Raw genomic sequence first — 16,254 nt, 5'->3', positions numbered from 1 at the left:
AGCTGAATGAATTGACATTTGGGTCTAAGCCTGTATTCTCTGGCTAAGCGACACTGTTGTGTACTTCCTGTGGTTTTCACTAGAAACTAAATTCAGTTCATTTTACCAGTTTTGGAGCTGGTCGAGCCCATTGTGGAGTGGACCTCCGATGCAGGCGACTTGCTGCCGCCTCTTCCAGTCTTGCAGCTCCTCCACCAGGGTGCTGTTCATTAACAAGTCCGTCTCATTCACTATTTGTGTCATCTTACTGAGGGCTTCCTGAAGACAAAAGTGACTACTGAGAAGATTCTTATGACACACAACCAAAGTTACTCATAATTTAACCTATAAAATAATTTGTCTGACCTGGGAGATAAAGCCTTGGTTAAAATTTTGACCAAATATTTTACCAAATACTACCTTCTATCTGCCATAGCACTGCCTTTTCAAATAATTAAATTATTGCAATTCAATAATGTCATGAAGAAAGAAGCATGACCATAGTTAACACTCTCATAATAGCACATAATACTCTCATAATATCATTTACTATAAGTAGGTTGAATTTGTAACTCCTGTGACAATATTGAATCCTGTAGTCATAAAAGCCATATATCTGCTTCTTAAAAAGCCATTTATAAATTGAACTTATATTCTTATAATTATGTTTATGCATTTATTTTTAAATGTACTGACTAGAATTTAAGCCTTTCTGTGTTAGTTTTTAGTACCACTTTATCTGGGTTTGGGGAAGCATAGTGGGAAAATATAACTTTCAAAGGCCTAGGGATTAGAAGATGTGAATTTCTACCCTGGCTTTGCCACAGCTATGTGAATTTGGACAAGCCATTTATCTTTGTTGGGACTTGATCTTCTTCTCTATACAGTCAGGTGAATGGACTGAATTATTTCTAAGATTCCCCCTCTCCTTAAAATCTTATTCAAAGTAGAATAAGATGGCATGCATAAAATGTATAGCATAGATTTATTATGCATAAAAGCATTAAGTTAATCTTGGGTTAAATATTTACAATCTGATATATAACTGTTTATAATTAATTTAGGGTGAAAATAAATTTTACATTTATTTGTGCTTACACAAATTCCTGCACAAAAAGATGAAGCCAAACTTTTAGAAATAAACTATTGATTTCAGTGACTGGTTAAATTTCAATGTGTCTATTTTCAAGGAGAGTTAGAATTGAGAGATATTTCTCCTCTTTCAAAATATTTTATTGAGCCAGAAAATTTTCTTCCTCTCCTTGGGAAGAGGTTAGATTGAACATGTTCAGGTCTCAATGGACTCTCCTGAAACCTACAGAATTATTTTGCACAATGTCATTTTTCAGAATAGAAACTGGGACACTTATTTCTGTAACAAAGTTTTAGTAGTCATCAAGTAATATTTTAATTATACATGTGCAGTAGAACCCATCCCAGCATATTAAGTATAGCAACTAAAACAGTCATGTCTGAAATAGTGGCAAAAAAAAACTGGGTAAAATGTTCACCTTGAAATTAATGGTAGCTACAGTACATGTACCACATAAGCAGGATAAATAGACTCTAGAAGGGTTCTGCTTTGTAAACTTAGGTGAAGAAGCATGGCAAACAGTATGATACTCTTCCTAGAAACACTGCCTTTTATTCATTCAGCATAAATGGAACTGATAAAATCAAAGAACTTAATTTCAGAGCTTAATCTAGTAGAACTAGATGTAGAAAAAGGAGAAAAATAGGCAAAAGGCCCAATTAAAGTTCTTCACTAGCCTTTCTTTTGAAGTCCAGGCTGTTCAGCATTTCCTGCAGAGTCAAAACTTCCTGATTCATTAGGGCGCTGTTCTTGTCACCCTGATCTGTGAAGGAAAAGAGATCAGACTTAGAGTCCTCTCCAAGGCAAAGCTCTCTGTCCTGAAAGCCAAAGCCAGCTGTAACCTGCCATCCTAAGATCCCATGATGCAAGAGCCTAAATGGGGCCATTAGTGATGAGCTTAGAAGTAAATCCCTGGCTGCCAGGAAGGATTACATCCAAGCATTCCAGAGATGAGCTCTCTATCTTACAGACCTTGAGAGAACACCATTCTTCACACAATGTTCCTTTTGGGGGCAGGGAGAGAGGAGAATATAAATGTTTTTATAACGGATTCTTTATTAGATCATCTCTACATTTATAATGACCTTGGTTGGTTGGGATGTGTAAGAAAGAAAAGGGGCCCTTCTTTGTGCCTATGATTAAATCATATTTGACCCCTCCTGATGCCTTTACTCGATCTCCTGGAAGAGTTGCCGTTTTATAGTACATAGTCTCATTAACTAATAAAGACTAAATCCTTTGCTTTCTCTTTTTCTTTGCAAAACAGGCTAGCCTCACAGTAAAACCAGAAGAAGTGGGAAAGAGTTGCAAATTAAGAAAAATCTCTGACTGAACAAAACCCAAAATGATTTATCCTCTTAAATGACAGATGTACAATAAACATCGTATTATTTAATTTGAACTAAAACTTTATTGGTATATAGTAAGTGACTGCTTATACCAACTGCTCATCTCTATAATAAATGAAGTTTTGCTGATCTGAATTGTGTTATTGTGAAAAGAGGCCCCCAAACAATGCTGTGGCAAAGTCCTCAACAAAATAGCACTGATTTCCAAGAAGTCATTTCTGGTTGTATTAATTCACAAATTCACGAATTCCTAGATCCCATATGTAGCAAAATCCTGCTGATATGGCATTTTATCATTTCAAAACTTCACTAGCTAATACTTTCCAGTCTTCACCAGCAAAGATATAACTTGTTTCCCATGTATCTTTCATTTCCCTTAAAACATTTCCTTTCACTTATAATCAACAAAATATTTGTTGATTAAGTAATAATCATTTTTATTCTTCATAATGCTTATGAAGCACTGTAAGATACTAAAGTAACTCTAATTGTAATATACTAAGTTCAAAATAATTTTACTGTTTTAATGTAAAACAGTATATTTTAATGTATATCCTATTTCATAAAATTCATGGTTCACATATGAAATTTAGGCTGAGGCTGCTTTCAATGAATTGTAATGCTTGATTAAATGTGCAGTTGTTCTAAACCTTTTAAGAATCATGGACCCCTTTGATAAGCTGATGAAACCTGTGCTTGTGTCATTTCTTCCAAAGGAAAAAACATTGTACATACAATTATGAATATATTCAATAACATTTCATGGGAGTCAAGACATCCTGAAGGTGCCAGAAGGACATGTCACATCTCACTTATGCCAGGAAAAATGAATATCCTCTCTTTTAAATCTTAGATGGAAAGTTAACAAAGAATTTGATCACAATCACCCATACTACTTCCTTCCAGATAAATTTTTTCTTTTTTTTTTTTGCGGTCCGCGGGCCTCTCACTGTTGCGGCCTCTCCCGTTGCGGAGCACAGGCTCCGGACGCGCAGGCTCAGCGGCCATGGCCCACGGGCCCAGCCGCTCCGCGGCATGTGGGATCCTCCCGGACCGGGGCACGAACCTGCGTCCCCTGCATCGGCAGGCGGACCCTCAACCGCTGCGCCACCAGGGAAGCCCCCAGATAAATTTTAAGCTAACATTTCAGTAGTTAAGGATGATTCTGTAAATCATCTGTACAAAGAATTTATATCTAATGTGTTTTTCAAAATTATTTTAGAATTTCAAAAAAGTTACGAAAATAGTACAGAGTTCCCATATATCCTTCATCCAGCTTCTTCTAGTGTCTTAGATAAGCATAGTACAATGTTCAAAGCCAGAAGATTAACACTGGCACAATCCTATTAACTAATCTAGAACTAATGAGATTTCTCCAATTGTTCCACTAATTGCAACACACTCTAAATATTACTTGTAAATCTTAGATTTTATAAATTTTATCATTCTTTCCTTATATTTCTTAAAAAACATCAAATTGTAAACAACCTCAATATTTAACCACAATGAAATAGTCAAATAAATTTCAGTGTCCTTACATTTTGGTATTTACACAATTATTGATATTATGTTTTGAAGATTTTTTTATATGAGGAAATACATAAAATAAAACTTTAGCTTAAAATGCTATACAAAAAACTATGTACAAGATGATTTCAAGTTTTTCATAAATAAATAGATATGTATGTATTTGAACGTGCAGGAAAAAGGCTGGAAGAAAATATACTAACATTTTGACAGTGTTTATATCTAGATAGCAGAATTTTGTGTGGTTTTTAATTTTGTAATACTTTTTTCTACTTTCTAAATTTCCTACAGAGTCACATTTCTACTTTTAATTTTTAAAAATTATATTAAAAGACTCACCTAGAGATAATATTAGTAATTTCCTGATCATATTAGACAATTATTATTATTTTTCTTAGTTGTGATAATGATATTTTGATTCTATAGGAGAATGTTCTTACTTTTTGGAGATGCATCCTGAAATAGGGGTGATTTCTCATGAGCTTTATAATTTACTTTGAATCATGGGTAAAAAGATATATTTATATGGAGAGAAAAGGAGGAAGCAAAATAAATTAACTTCTCCTGCACACTCTCTTCAAAAAAAGGGATCAATTTATCAACTCTGCAGCAAAGACGAAACCCTAGTCACATTGCCTTTATGTCCCTATGTGGAATTATAGACAAAACAAAAACTTACCCATTGTCTGAATTGTTTTATACCTGTAGTCAAATTCATCTTGCAGATCTTCTAAATATTTGGTGTCTTGTTCTGTCATCTTTTTACAAAGAAAACATACTCTGTTGTTACAATTAAGCACGTCAATGCAACAACATCATCCATCATCAGTATTTCAAAATACACAGTTTGGTGCTTGCAATCCCCAGTAATATCCCAGATTAACTATACAGAATCTACATTTCTAAAGAGCTAATGCCCGTGAACGTTGAATAGCCCTAGAAGAACCAGACTGAAGTTGCTCTTCCATTTTCTCTTCCTGAGTGTTTGCAAATTTCAGCATCTTGCCTCTCATTTCTCAGTTAATTCCAAATGATGCAACTAATATCTTTTTTATCGGAAAGTATGGATACTTTTTTCATTTTAGCTCCATACAACTCTGTATTAACGTACCAACTATCTTTTTGCTTAAAATCTCCATTCTCAAATGATATAGTTTATGACAACTGAGTCTAAATTTTTTTCCTCTCTACCTCTTAGAAAAAAAATATCTGTGGCTCCTCTGTGTCTCCTGTTCATTTCTGTCTTTGAGATTTTTACTTTTACTCTTCTCCAAACCTGGTGACGTTTTTCTGCTCAGATATAACGGTGTCAAGATCTGAGCTAAAGGCTTTTCATATAGTATTATCTCACGTAGTCCTCACAACAATCCTGTTACAGTGGTTATCCTCACTTTTACAGATGAAGAAGCAGAGGTTTAGAGGTGTGAAGCAGCTTACTCGCCTAAGGTCACATGGCTTCTCACTGATGGAGTCTGGTGTGGAAACCCTAATTTCCGGTAAATTGAAGTTAAAAGCTTCCCACAAATAAATTTTTTCTAATATGAATGTAGTGTGTGAGAGATACTTATCTTATAACAAATTACCCTATGATTTCTGTACGCACTAACTTTGGGCACACAAGAGAAAGATGCATAGTATGGTGACAACAGCTAGACTTTCCTGGTGTCTGTAAGAGATCACTCACCTGCACACTATTTTTAATGGCAGCCACTTTGTGCTCCACATTCCTCTGTCTTTCTGAAACTGAAGAACTTTGTAAGGATTTCTCCAGAGGTCCCTGGAAAAACAATGTCTTGAAATTTCGATGATGTTGATAAAACAGGTTTATGAAGAATGTAGTATATGTAATATACTTTGAACTGAGGTATGGATGAGTATGATATGAAATACTCTACAGCCATTAAAAAACATGCTGTAGAAAAATATTTAATGACATACAAGTAGTGTTAAATTGTTAAGAAATAGAGCAAATTATAAGACACCATATGTCTGTGATCTCTGTTGCTTGTATATGTATATATATTTATACTTATTTATTTATTTACAAAAATCTGGATATATGTATAGACATGTAAACTCAAGTACATGTGACCTGAAGCACACACATCCCAAAATATTATCATGTGCTATCTTTGAGCAGTAAAATTACAGATGATTTTATGGTTAAATTTTTTTCCCCTAATTTTCTATAACAGACCCATATTGCTTTTGAAATTCTATAAAATGAATACATGTAATTTTTTTTGAATACATGTAATTTAAAAATTAGTATAGTGAAACTACATTAAGTTGGACTTAAATTCAGAATTAGGGATGTTGAATCTGTCAGGATGAGATTTATTTTTACATTGGAACAAAGGGAGTTTGCTAAAGAATATGTAAAAATGTTAGGCTGGCTAAACAGAAAGGCTAACCAGCTACTCCAAGCCCCATTTCTTTTTTTTTTTCATATTAAGTATGATTTTATAACTTTATTTTTCATTCTGTAACACATTGTAAACAGCTTTCTGTGTGATTAAATATATATGAAAATCATGATTTTTAACAGCTGTATTCATTATGTTCGAAGCTGTAAGGTCAGTGGAATGTTGTGAAATGTTTCTGTTGGCTGCACAGAAGGACAATATTGTTTCCTTCTTTTCAAAGAACTTTTTAACAGTAATGTGTTCATCTGAGGATCCTAAATTCCTTTTCTAAATTCTAAGAGTAGCTTTCTCTTTGATTTATTCTCATGTGTGACATTCTGCACATCCTTCCCACCACCTGAGTTCAGGTTTCCTGGTCTCCAGCCCCATCCTTCTCCTTCGCCCTTTACCGAACTTCTAAGGCAAGTCTGGAGATGTCAAGGCTCTCCCATTTTGCTCACCACCAACTACAGTAAAGTCCAAACTCTGGTGCTAACCACTTTGGGCTCCAAATGTGATCTAGCTTCATTTATGCTTTACTTTCCCTAGTGGGGGAGAAGCCTCTATGTCCCAGGCAGGTAAATGAAGAAGCAACCCTTTCTCTTCCCCCTTATTCTCCCCACTTCACCCCAAAGGAGAGGATGGTTTACAGCAGGGGTCCCCAACGCCAGGGCCACGGACCACTACCAGTCTGCGCCGTTAGGAACCGCAAGCCCCATTTCTTGGCCACTCTAATAATCTGGCATTAAGTTCCATAGATATAACGTTTACGTAGATATCTAGAGTTGAGTTAGAATGTCAGTAAACCCTTCACCTTACAGTTGGATGGGGACGTATGGTTAGAAAGGATGATGACTTGACTAAGATCTATAGCAAATCAGTGGCAGAATCTCAAGTGGAACCCAGGTCCTTGACTGTCAATCAAGTGTTTTTTCAACTACATCACATTCTTCAGATGGGTAAAGCCTTTGTAAAATTCACTCTCATTTTGGCCCCCATTATTTGTATTTGTGTGTGTGTGTGTGTGTGTGTGTGTGTATCTCCCTATATTTGTCTACTGTTCAAAATTTACAAACTAGTGTTTCTTTTGTGGTAGTATGTAGCACTAGCAGATTATTTGTGGAATGTTTTGATGAGCATCTATTCAAATAAGTGTTTCTAATTTGCCTGATACCTGACATATGAAGAGAACAACAACAACACACACACACAGACAAAATGACTAGAGATAAGAGGGTTACGAAAAAGGACAGCTCAGAATATATATGAAAATATCATATATTAGTAACAGCATCTCAATGTTCACCCAAAAAGCACTGAATCAAACTATATTTACTTTAGAAACTCACTAACTTTAGATTTTAAATTAAATAAAGGTGATACCATTCTTCTTTATCATCTAAAAAATAAGAGTAAGTTGTTAAAGCTTCATACTTCTCTAAAAACAACCATAACCTGACAGCAACTAAATCTGAGAATTTTTAATAGTTGAAAAAAGATACTTTTCTTGGATCTTCAAAAATAAATACACTAGTGTGATTTACTAACTTATAGAGTGTGACATGTGGAAAGTTGATTATTCACACGCTCTTTCCTTTTCAAAAGGATTAACTGAAAAAGTATGCCCAGGGACTTCATATTCCTCTACTTATCTTTGATGGGGGCTCTGAGTTCATTCAGCACAGTGGGATAAAATATAATCTAAAATATTATTGGCAAGGCAAAGCACACTGAAACAATAAACAAGCAAATATTTATGGAGTTTCTGTAAGACAAAATTCCTGCTCGTGGAGTAGTTTGGACTTGTCGGGTAGGAAATTGGGAACTATGAAGGGTTTGCGCAAGATCAATCCCTGAGGATAAACATGCTGAGAGAAACAGAGCCTAAATGGTAGTTAGGAATTCAGCCCGGAGGTGGTTACTCTATTCCTCAACTGATATAGTAAGACCACGGACCAGAGTGTGAGCAATGGAAACAGAAAAGGATGTATAGATAGGATTCCAGAAACAAACTCTGGAAAGACTTGGTAGTTATCTCAATAAGGAGGCAGAGAAAAGGAACTATTCAAAGATAATCCCAAGACCTTGATTCCAAGTGACTGGAAGGATGACGGGACCATCAACATAGGTAGAAGAAGATGGCTGGAAAGAAGACTAGAATTTCTGTTTCAGAAAAATTGAGTTCCAGGTGATAACAAGATTACAATGGAAGAAAATGTTACCTGAACAGGCATGTTGGCTGCAGCCAATATTCTCCTCTCTTCCCTTAAACAATTTGAAATAACCACAGACACATGCATCGGATTTCCATGAAATTTTCCCTGAAAAAAAGCGAAAAACAACACAAAATCTTCAATATATACATCATTATTTGCAAATCAAAAATAATCTCCAAATAAATATGTGAAATTATTTGGGATTTGTTTCAACAACCTATTCTATTATAAAGCCACAGAAACTAATATTATGAATGTAGATGCCTAGGCAGCATATTGCTCTGTCTCTAAAAGTTATTTTTAATAATCAAAAATAGTTCTTGAGCACCTCTGTAGGAAAGACCCTGAACACACACTCAGGAGGATCAGTTTACTTTGGGCTTAGGATAAGTTTTACAAGCGTTACTTCTTTGTAAATTATTATGAACTAGGGTGGTCCCAGCTGTTCATTTGTTAACTCTGTACTACATGGTGTGCCTAACGCATTTCTTTTGGTCCCTGTTTGGTGCTCTTCATGTCAATTAGCTCATAACTATATCGGTATGCTAGAGAGAAACTCTATCACACACATTTTAGCAACAATATTTTTATGACATCTAAGTATATACATTTTTTTATTACCGATGCTAATGGTTCAGATATTGTAAACTGGCAACCTGTGGGTCTAATTCAGCCATAAGGTATGTTGTGTAAATTGAAATATTGTAATCCCTTCAGGGGAACATGTACTACCCATAGTTTCCATAGTATCCAGCACTGAGTGACCTAGGCACTCATTTATTTTACCTGCCAGGCACCTATAGGTTTTCTTGGTTTGCAGGATTAATTTGAAAAACACCATCATTTTAGTCAGTAGTGTTAAACTTCTTTGTTACTAGACCCTTCCATGGCAGGATTAACAGGAAACACAATAAATGTAGACAAATGCCTTTATTTAGTTTCCCTCTGCCCTCCTGTCTGAAGGAGGTGCTACTTATCCATGAAATGGCCAAAGGGCAATAGCAGAAAAGATAAAAGTGGAAAATTAATAATCAAAAGTAGATTATACAGACTAGTAAACCAAAGGGTCTTTCTTGGAAAGAAATGAGGTTATTGGTTGTAAACATTTTTAAGGCCTTGACCATGGCCACAATTTTATTAGATGATGCATTCTAATTAGCATTTCTATTTGTAAAACCAGGGTAAACACCAAGTATCTGGTTTCCTGCTTTTCCATATTCTATAGCTTTTAAAACATTTTTCCCCTTCAAATGAGAACACTCCGAAAGAAAAAAACAAAAATGAATTGACAGAAACTCTTAAGGTAAAGAAATTAAAATTATCCTATTCATTAAGCAGGGATACCAAATTTCTGATTCCTGCATGCTGACAATTTCAGATTCTCCCTAGTTTGAATTTGTTCTTGTTTTTAAAATTTCCCATTGATTTGTTTTCCCATATACCTTCCATTTAACTCACCAAGAAAAGCTATGTTTGCTCATTTTGCCTTTATTTTTAAAATATTCCACTGATGAAAATAAAGGGTTTCTCCCAGGGCTAATTTGGAGACTGCCATTTATGTAACGTTGAAAGCTTTTCCTATCCAAGATCAGGAGTTCCTCTAAGATCCCAAGAATCACCACTATTTGTCTTTGTTTTTCTCACCGTTACAGGAGTTCTTCATTGTTGATTATCCAGATCCTATCTTTCAGCATTTCTCAGCTCCTTTGTCTATACTTTTTCATTTTTCTTTCCTGCTTGAATTTCTTCTACCTTCCCTTTCAGATTTGGTTTCCCCCTATGTCTTGTGAGGTTAAATTATTCATTTTTTCTCCTTTGTTAAGAGTAAAGAATCACTATTGTTTTTATCCAGGCTATTTTTTCACTTTCTTTTTGCATTTTTCCTAACTTAGCTCTCACTTAAATGTATGAGATGAAAACATCTTATGGAAAATTGACCGCTATAGATTCAAAAACCAAAGTAGCACTTTTTTTAATGATCAGGCTTTTAAAATTTATTTCTTATTGAAGTATAGTTGATTTACAATGTTGTGTTAGTTTCAGGTGTACAGCAAAGTGATTCAGCCATATATGTATAATTCTTTTCCATTATAGGTTATTACAAAATATTGAATATAGTTCCCTGTACTATACAGTAGGACCTTGTTGTTTATCTATTTTATAGATAGTAGTGTGTATCTGTTAATCCCAGACTTCTAGTTTATCAACCCCTCTCCACTTTCCCTTTTGGTAACCATAAGTTTGTTTTCTATGTCTGTGAGTCTCAAATTAGCATTTAAAATTTTCGTTATCAAAGATGTAGTTATGTTCACCTTTCAGTAGTTACCATGTATATGGACCATGGACACCCCCCCCCCAGAAAAAAAGCACAAACAGAAAAACAGAAATAACAAAAGAAAACCCACCCCTAAGTGTGTGTTGGTGGGAGGAAGGACGGAAGAGAAATTGCCCTTTTTCTAGTGTGAGTCTGTCTCTCTTATGTGTAGGTACTGCAAATATCTTCTACTCTGTGGCTCTCTTTTCACTATCTCTTAGTGTCAATAAATAGAAGTTTTTTAGTGAAGTCAAATTTATTAACTCTTCTGTTTATGGTTAGTGCTTTTTATGACTTAAGAAATCTTTCCCTAATCTACAGCCATGGAGGTTTATTCCTATATATATATATATATATATTAAGCTGTTAGAATTTTGCCATTAATTGTAATTCACTTGGAGCTTCTTAATAATGAGAGGTCCCTTTCACTTTTTTCTTTATGAATATCAGTTCCAACAATATTTATTGAACATTCTCTTCTTTTACCACTGCTCTGCTGGGCCAACTGTCATAACTCAAGTGCCCATATATGGATGGTTTGCTTCTGACTCCATCCCATCTTATGGTTCTATCTGCTTTATCAACAGACCGTCTTAATTACTAGAGTTGTATAATAAGTTTTTTGACGTCAAGTAGAATAGCTTTTCTTTGCATTTTTCACATAAATTTTGGAATCACCTTGTCAAGATACGAACACACATACACACACACACAAGTTGAGAATTTGAATGGCACTAAATCTTTAGATACTTGGCATCTTTGTGTTCTAATCTATTTATTTAAGTCTTCTTTAATGTCTCTCTATTAAGCATTATAATTTTCCACAGAGATCTTATACATTTTTTGCTAGGTTTATTTCTATGTAGCTGGTATTTTTCATAATGGATAGTATCTTTCTTTCCTAATTGTTTTCACCGGCATGTAGAAATATATTTGGCTTTTATATATTGACTTTAAATCCAACAACTTTGCTAAACTCTTAATAATTCTAATAATGTACTTGTAATATCTATTACCAAGTCTAAAAATTCATCTGTAGATTGTTTTGGATTTTCTGCAAATACAAATCACATCTTGTATGAGTATTGATAATATTTTTTCCCCTTTTCATTTATCTAATATCAGTCAGAACTTCACCTTCATACTATGATTTATTTAGAAATGTATTGGTTAATTTCCAAAGATAGGGATTTTCTATTATCCTTTTTATTGATTGTTATAGATTTTAAAATTCTGATCAGAATAGATGTTCTGAATGACTTCAGTCACTTAAAATTTATTGAAACTTGCTTTGTGGCCCAGCATATGGACTTTTTGTAAATATTCCATGTGAGCTTGTAAAAAATGTGAATTCTGCAGTTGTTGGGTGCAAATGTCTTATACAAAAGTTTATTAACCCAACTTTGTTAATTGTTTTGTTCAAAAAATCCTTGCTGATTTTTTTGCCTCATTAATTTTATCACATATTGAGAGGCATGTTAAAATCTAGTTTGTGAATTTTTCTTCTTGTGGTTCTTTCATACACATTCAGACTTGTTATGTATTACTAATGAGTCAAATCTTTCAATACTATGAACTGACCTTTATTGTTAAGAATGCTTTTTGCCTTGAAACAAAAATATAAACTATGACATAATATTTATTATCACTTAGAATTTTTATTTCATCCTATTGAAAGAATTCTTGATTTACTTAAACATATAGATATTTAATATCACATATTCACATCATACCTGTATAAAAGAGTAAATATACATGAAATAAATTGGTTATGTATTCATAAAACTTCTTTGCATATTTACAATTCAACTTTTCTGAATCTCTTTTCAAATTAGATTCATTGGCGTTCATGTTTTTTCCCATAAAATAATGTCCTCTGGGCCACCAGGAAAGTCAGTGATGCAGCATCTCTTTCAATGTGCACCACTATTACCTACATTCTGTGAGTTTCGATGCTGGCACCTCCTTGATCTTACCAGAAGTTTTCAACAGAAAGTTTTCAGACAAGAACCAGGACTCACTCACATTCCTTCTGCAAATGGTCTTGAAATGATTTGATGACTGAAGCATTGAGGGTTGTAGTGGCCTAGTCATGCCATCATGATTCACAACCATTATACTTTTACATGAAATGATTAGGCAACTGTTCAGATACATGTCCATGAAGTCACTGAGAACTAGACTATATAGCAGGTTCCTAGATGTCTGTTCCAGAAGATGTCTAACCAATACTCTATCAGCTCAACTACCACCTGTACTCTTTTGGTTCACTCCTAATAACATCTTTGAAGAAGTTCTTATTCGTAGACATTGTTTACAGTTTAAATTAAATATGGTGGTACCTTCAGCAGTTGTCAGTTAGGCATAAGATTACAGTGATACACTGCTTTTCATAATCCAAACTCGTACTCTTGATCCTTTTAAAGATCCTTTTGGGGAACCCTCTTACACTTTTGGTGGGAATATAAATTGGTATAGCCACTATGGATAACAGTATGGAAGTTACGGTTAGGGTTAAAAAACCCTAAAAAACCTTAAAAAACTAAAAATAGAGCTATCATACAACCCAGCAATCTCACTCCTGGGCATACATCTCGAGAAAACCATAATTTGAAAGGGTGCATGCACCCTAATGTTCACTGCAGCGCTATTTACAATAGCCAGGACATGGAAGCAACCTAAATGTCCATCAGTACAGGAACAGATAAAGAAGATGTGGTGCATATATACAATGGAATATTACTCAGCCATAAAAAGGAATGAAACAGTGGCATTGGCAGAGATGTGGATAGACCTAGAGACTGTCATACAGAGTGAGATAAGTCAGAAAGAGAAAAATAAGTATTGTATAATATTGCTTATATGTACAATCTAGAAAAATGGTACAAATGACCTTATTTGCAAAGCAGAAATAGTCACAGATGTAGAGAACAAACTTATGATTACCAAGGGGGGAAGGGGAGGGTGGGATGAAGTAGAAGATTGGGATTGGCATATATACACTACTATGTATAAAATAGATAACTAATGAGAACCTATTATAGCACCGGGAACTCTACTCAATGATCTGTGGTGACCTAAATGGGAAGGAAATCTAAAGAAGAGTGGATATATGTATACGTATAACTGATTTGCTTTGCTGTACAGCAGAAACTAACACAACACTGTAAAGCAACTATATTCCAATTAAAAAAAAATAATAAAATTAAAAAAAATCCTTTTGCATTGACAGTGTAATTTTGTCTTGTCAAAGAAAACCACCCCCAATTCCCAGCATTACCTATTTGATTAAACACATATTTTAATTTTTCCTCAATGGCATCATGCTGGAAGTTAAGTGCATTCTGTTCAAAATCAGCAGGAAGTTTCTGATAAATGGATATTGTACATCTTAATGATAATCCTGTGCAATGCATGATTCATTTACTCCAGCCTGCTATTGTGCTGAGATTTTATTCATCTATTGTGAGGAATTTGCTGATTTCTCTTGTCACTGTTGCTGTGTGTATGATAGGCAATCCTTTTGCATGAGTCTCAATAATAAAATATAATACAGCTTCTACTAGTGGACATCTTCCTTCCTTTCTTATATCCTGCAAAGCACTTTATTGTTGCTTTCTAAGAAAATATGGAATTTAGGACCAACCATCCAGTGACTATTAACTTGCTTAACAAATATCAAATTATGCCCTGCTGATTTGTTCCTGTCCCATTCTGCATACATGAAAACTATTTGTTTCATTCCTAAATCACAGTATTATACTGACGACACTTAAACAGCAATTAAATTCAATGTGTTGTACCAACTGTGCACATAATTCAACTGAAGTGACAACAACATGAATAGCTATGACCCAATTTTACATCACAGGAAATGGCAATGCCATTGTGATTGCTACCTGACAATAGCAATTAAGAGATGCTATCGAATATAAGATGCGTTTTGATTTCAGAGATGATAAAATGCAGAAAAAAGGTGTCTTAGAATCAACAAATGTGCTATTTTATGATTTTTTCTGCTTTATGCTAAATTCCTTGGCTTTCCTTCAAATTCTACTACCTTCCATCTAATTTCTAAATTTGACTTGTCACTAAAGAATGACTAGTTCATCTACTTTTTTCCCCCCAGGTGGTCCAAGGAGTACCAGAGTCAGAGGTAAAGGAAGTGATAAGGCTGCTCAAAATAACCTCCTCCGTTCAGGTGGCACAAAATTTGAGATTTCACAACTAGACTTTCACTCTTTTGAGTTTCTTCCCCCAGGATCCCCTTTAGAATGCAAAGATATGAGGGAGAGTTAACACTACATTTAATTAATTTCCTCTGCATTGTTAAGGATTTATCAGATGTGCTCTCTGGCTGCAGTGACCTGGCACCTGCAGGTTGAGAGTAATGGGTCCCAGGACAAATAAAAGAAGTTTCAGGAGAGCCTTGAAAGAGGAAGGCAACAGTAACCAAAGGGGAAGTAGGATTCTGAAGAAATATGTAGCCAAAAACTGTCTGAGCCTAGATTTCTCTAGAAGTTAACCCTGAGATAAAGATTCCAGTGCAAGAAATATAAATGGGAGTTCATCCCAAAACACACAGTTATGGGAGCGGGTAAGTGAGAGGAGGGAGAGAAGGCATCCAGTAACGGGTGTGTTATCCAGCCATTGGCTAAGATTGGCTGGGAACCGTGGGAATAGGGTAGAACATGTGCCTTAGAGTTATCTACCCAAGGCCTTTGGGAACTGGAGTATTTTTACATCAGCTCTTGTCGTTATTAGCTCTAAAGCAAAAAGACACAGATGCTGGCATTTTTAAGTCCACCTGATTGAACTAAAATGATAAGGTCCAAGGGATATGGGCAGGGCAGTCTGCTATTCCAGCTCTCCTCCTAACCTCATTTTGAGAATTTTTTTTTTTTTTTGCGGTACATGGGCCTCTCACTGTTGTGGCCTCTCCCGCTGCGGAGCACAGGCTCCGGACGCGCAGGCTCAGCGGCCATGGCTCACGGGCCCAGCCGCTCCGCGGCATGTGGGATCTTCCCGGACCGGGGCACGAACCCATGTCCGCTGCACCGGCAGGCGGACTCTCAACCACTGCGCCACCAGGGAAGCCCGAGAAATTTTTGACTTCTCATTTTTTAAACTACCTACAACCATACTACACTCAAATGTTGATATTTCTTCTTTTATGGTACCTCTGAGATATGAAGCAGTTGTCTCCAATTACAGAGTAAAATGTTTCCATTCATGTTTTTATTGGCAATCTGCAATCCACTGCACACTTCTGGCTGCCAGCTCACTCTCTCCCCTTTTATCATCCCAAGTACTGCTGTTAAATCATGTTCAGCCTTGCTCCTTACCAGTGTCAAACACACTGGCCATGACA

At 35.3% G+C, this 16,254-nt stretch overlaps 1 protein-coding gene across 1 annotated transcript in view; it reads right to left on the bottom strand.

Moving 5' to 3' along the window:
- STAT4 (signal transducer and activator of transcription 4) overlaps nt 1-16,254 on the bottom strand; it is a 92,923-nt gene that overhangs the window by 30,542 nt on the left and 46,127 nt on the right. Inside the window, exons 4-8 of the mRNA XM_019931488.3 lie at nt 8,576-8,674; nt 5,633-5,725; nt 4,628-4,706; nt 1,750-1,835; nt 107-258 (exon numbers count right to left, since the gene is read on the bottom strand). Coding sequence (XP_019787047.1) covers nt 107-258; nt 1,750-1,835; nt 4,628-4,706; nt 5,633-5,725; nt 8,576-8,674 — 509 coding nt within the window. The remainder of the gene's footprint in view (nt 1-106; nt 259-1,749; nt 1,836-4,627; nt 4,707-5,632; nt 5,726-8,575; nt 8,675-16,254) is intronic.

This window comes from Tursiops truncatus, chromosome 7 (genome assembly GCF_011762595.2).
Source record: "Tursiops truncatus isolate mTurTru1 chromosome 7, mTurTru1.mat.Y, whole genome shotgun sequence".
Classification (NCBI taxonomy): Eukaryota; Metazoa; Chordata; class Mammalia; order Artiodactyla; family Delphinidae; genus Tursiops; species Tursiops truncatus.
Note: the sequence above shows the minus strand (reverse complement) of the source record. Positions and strands in the feature narration are given on the sequence as shown.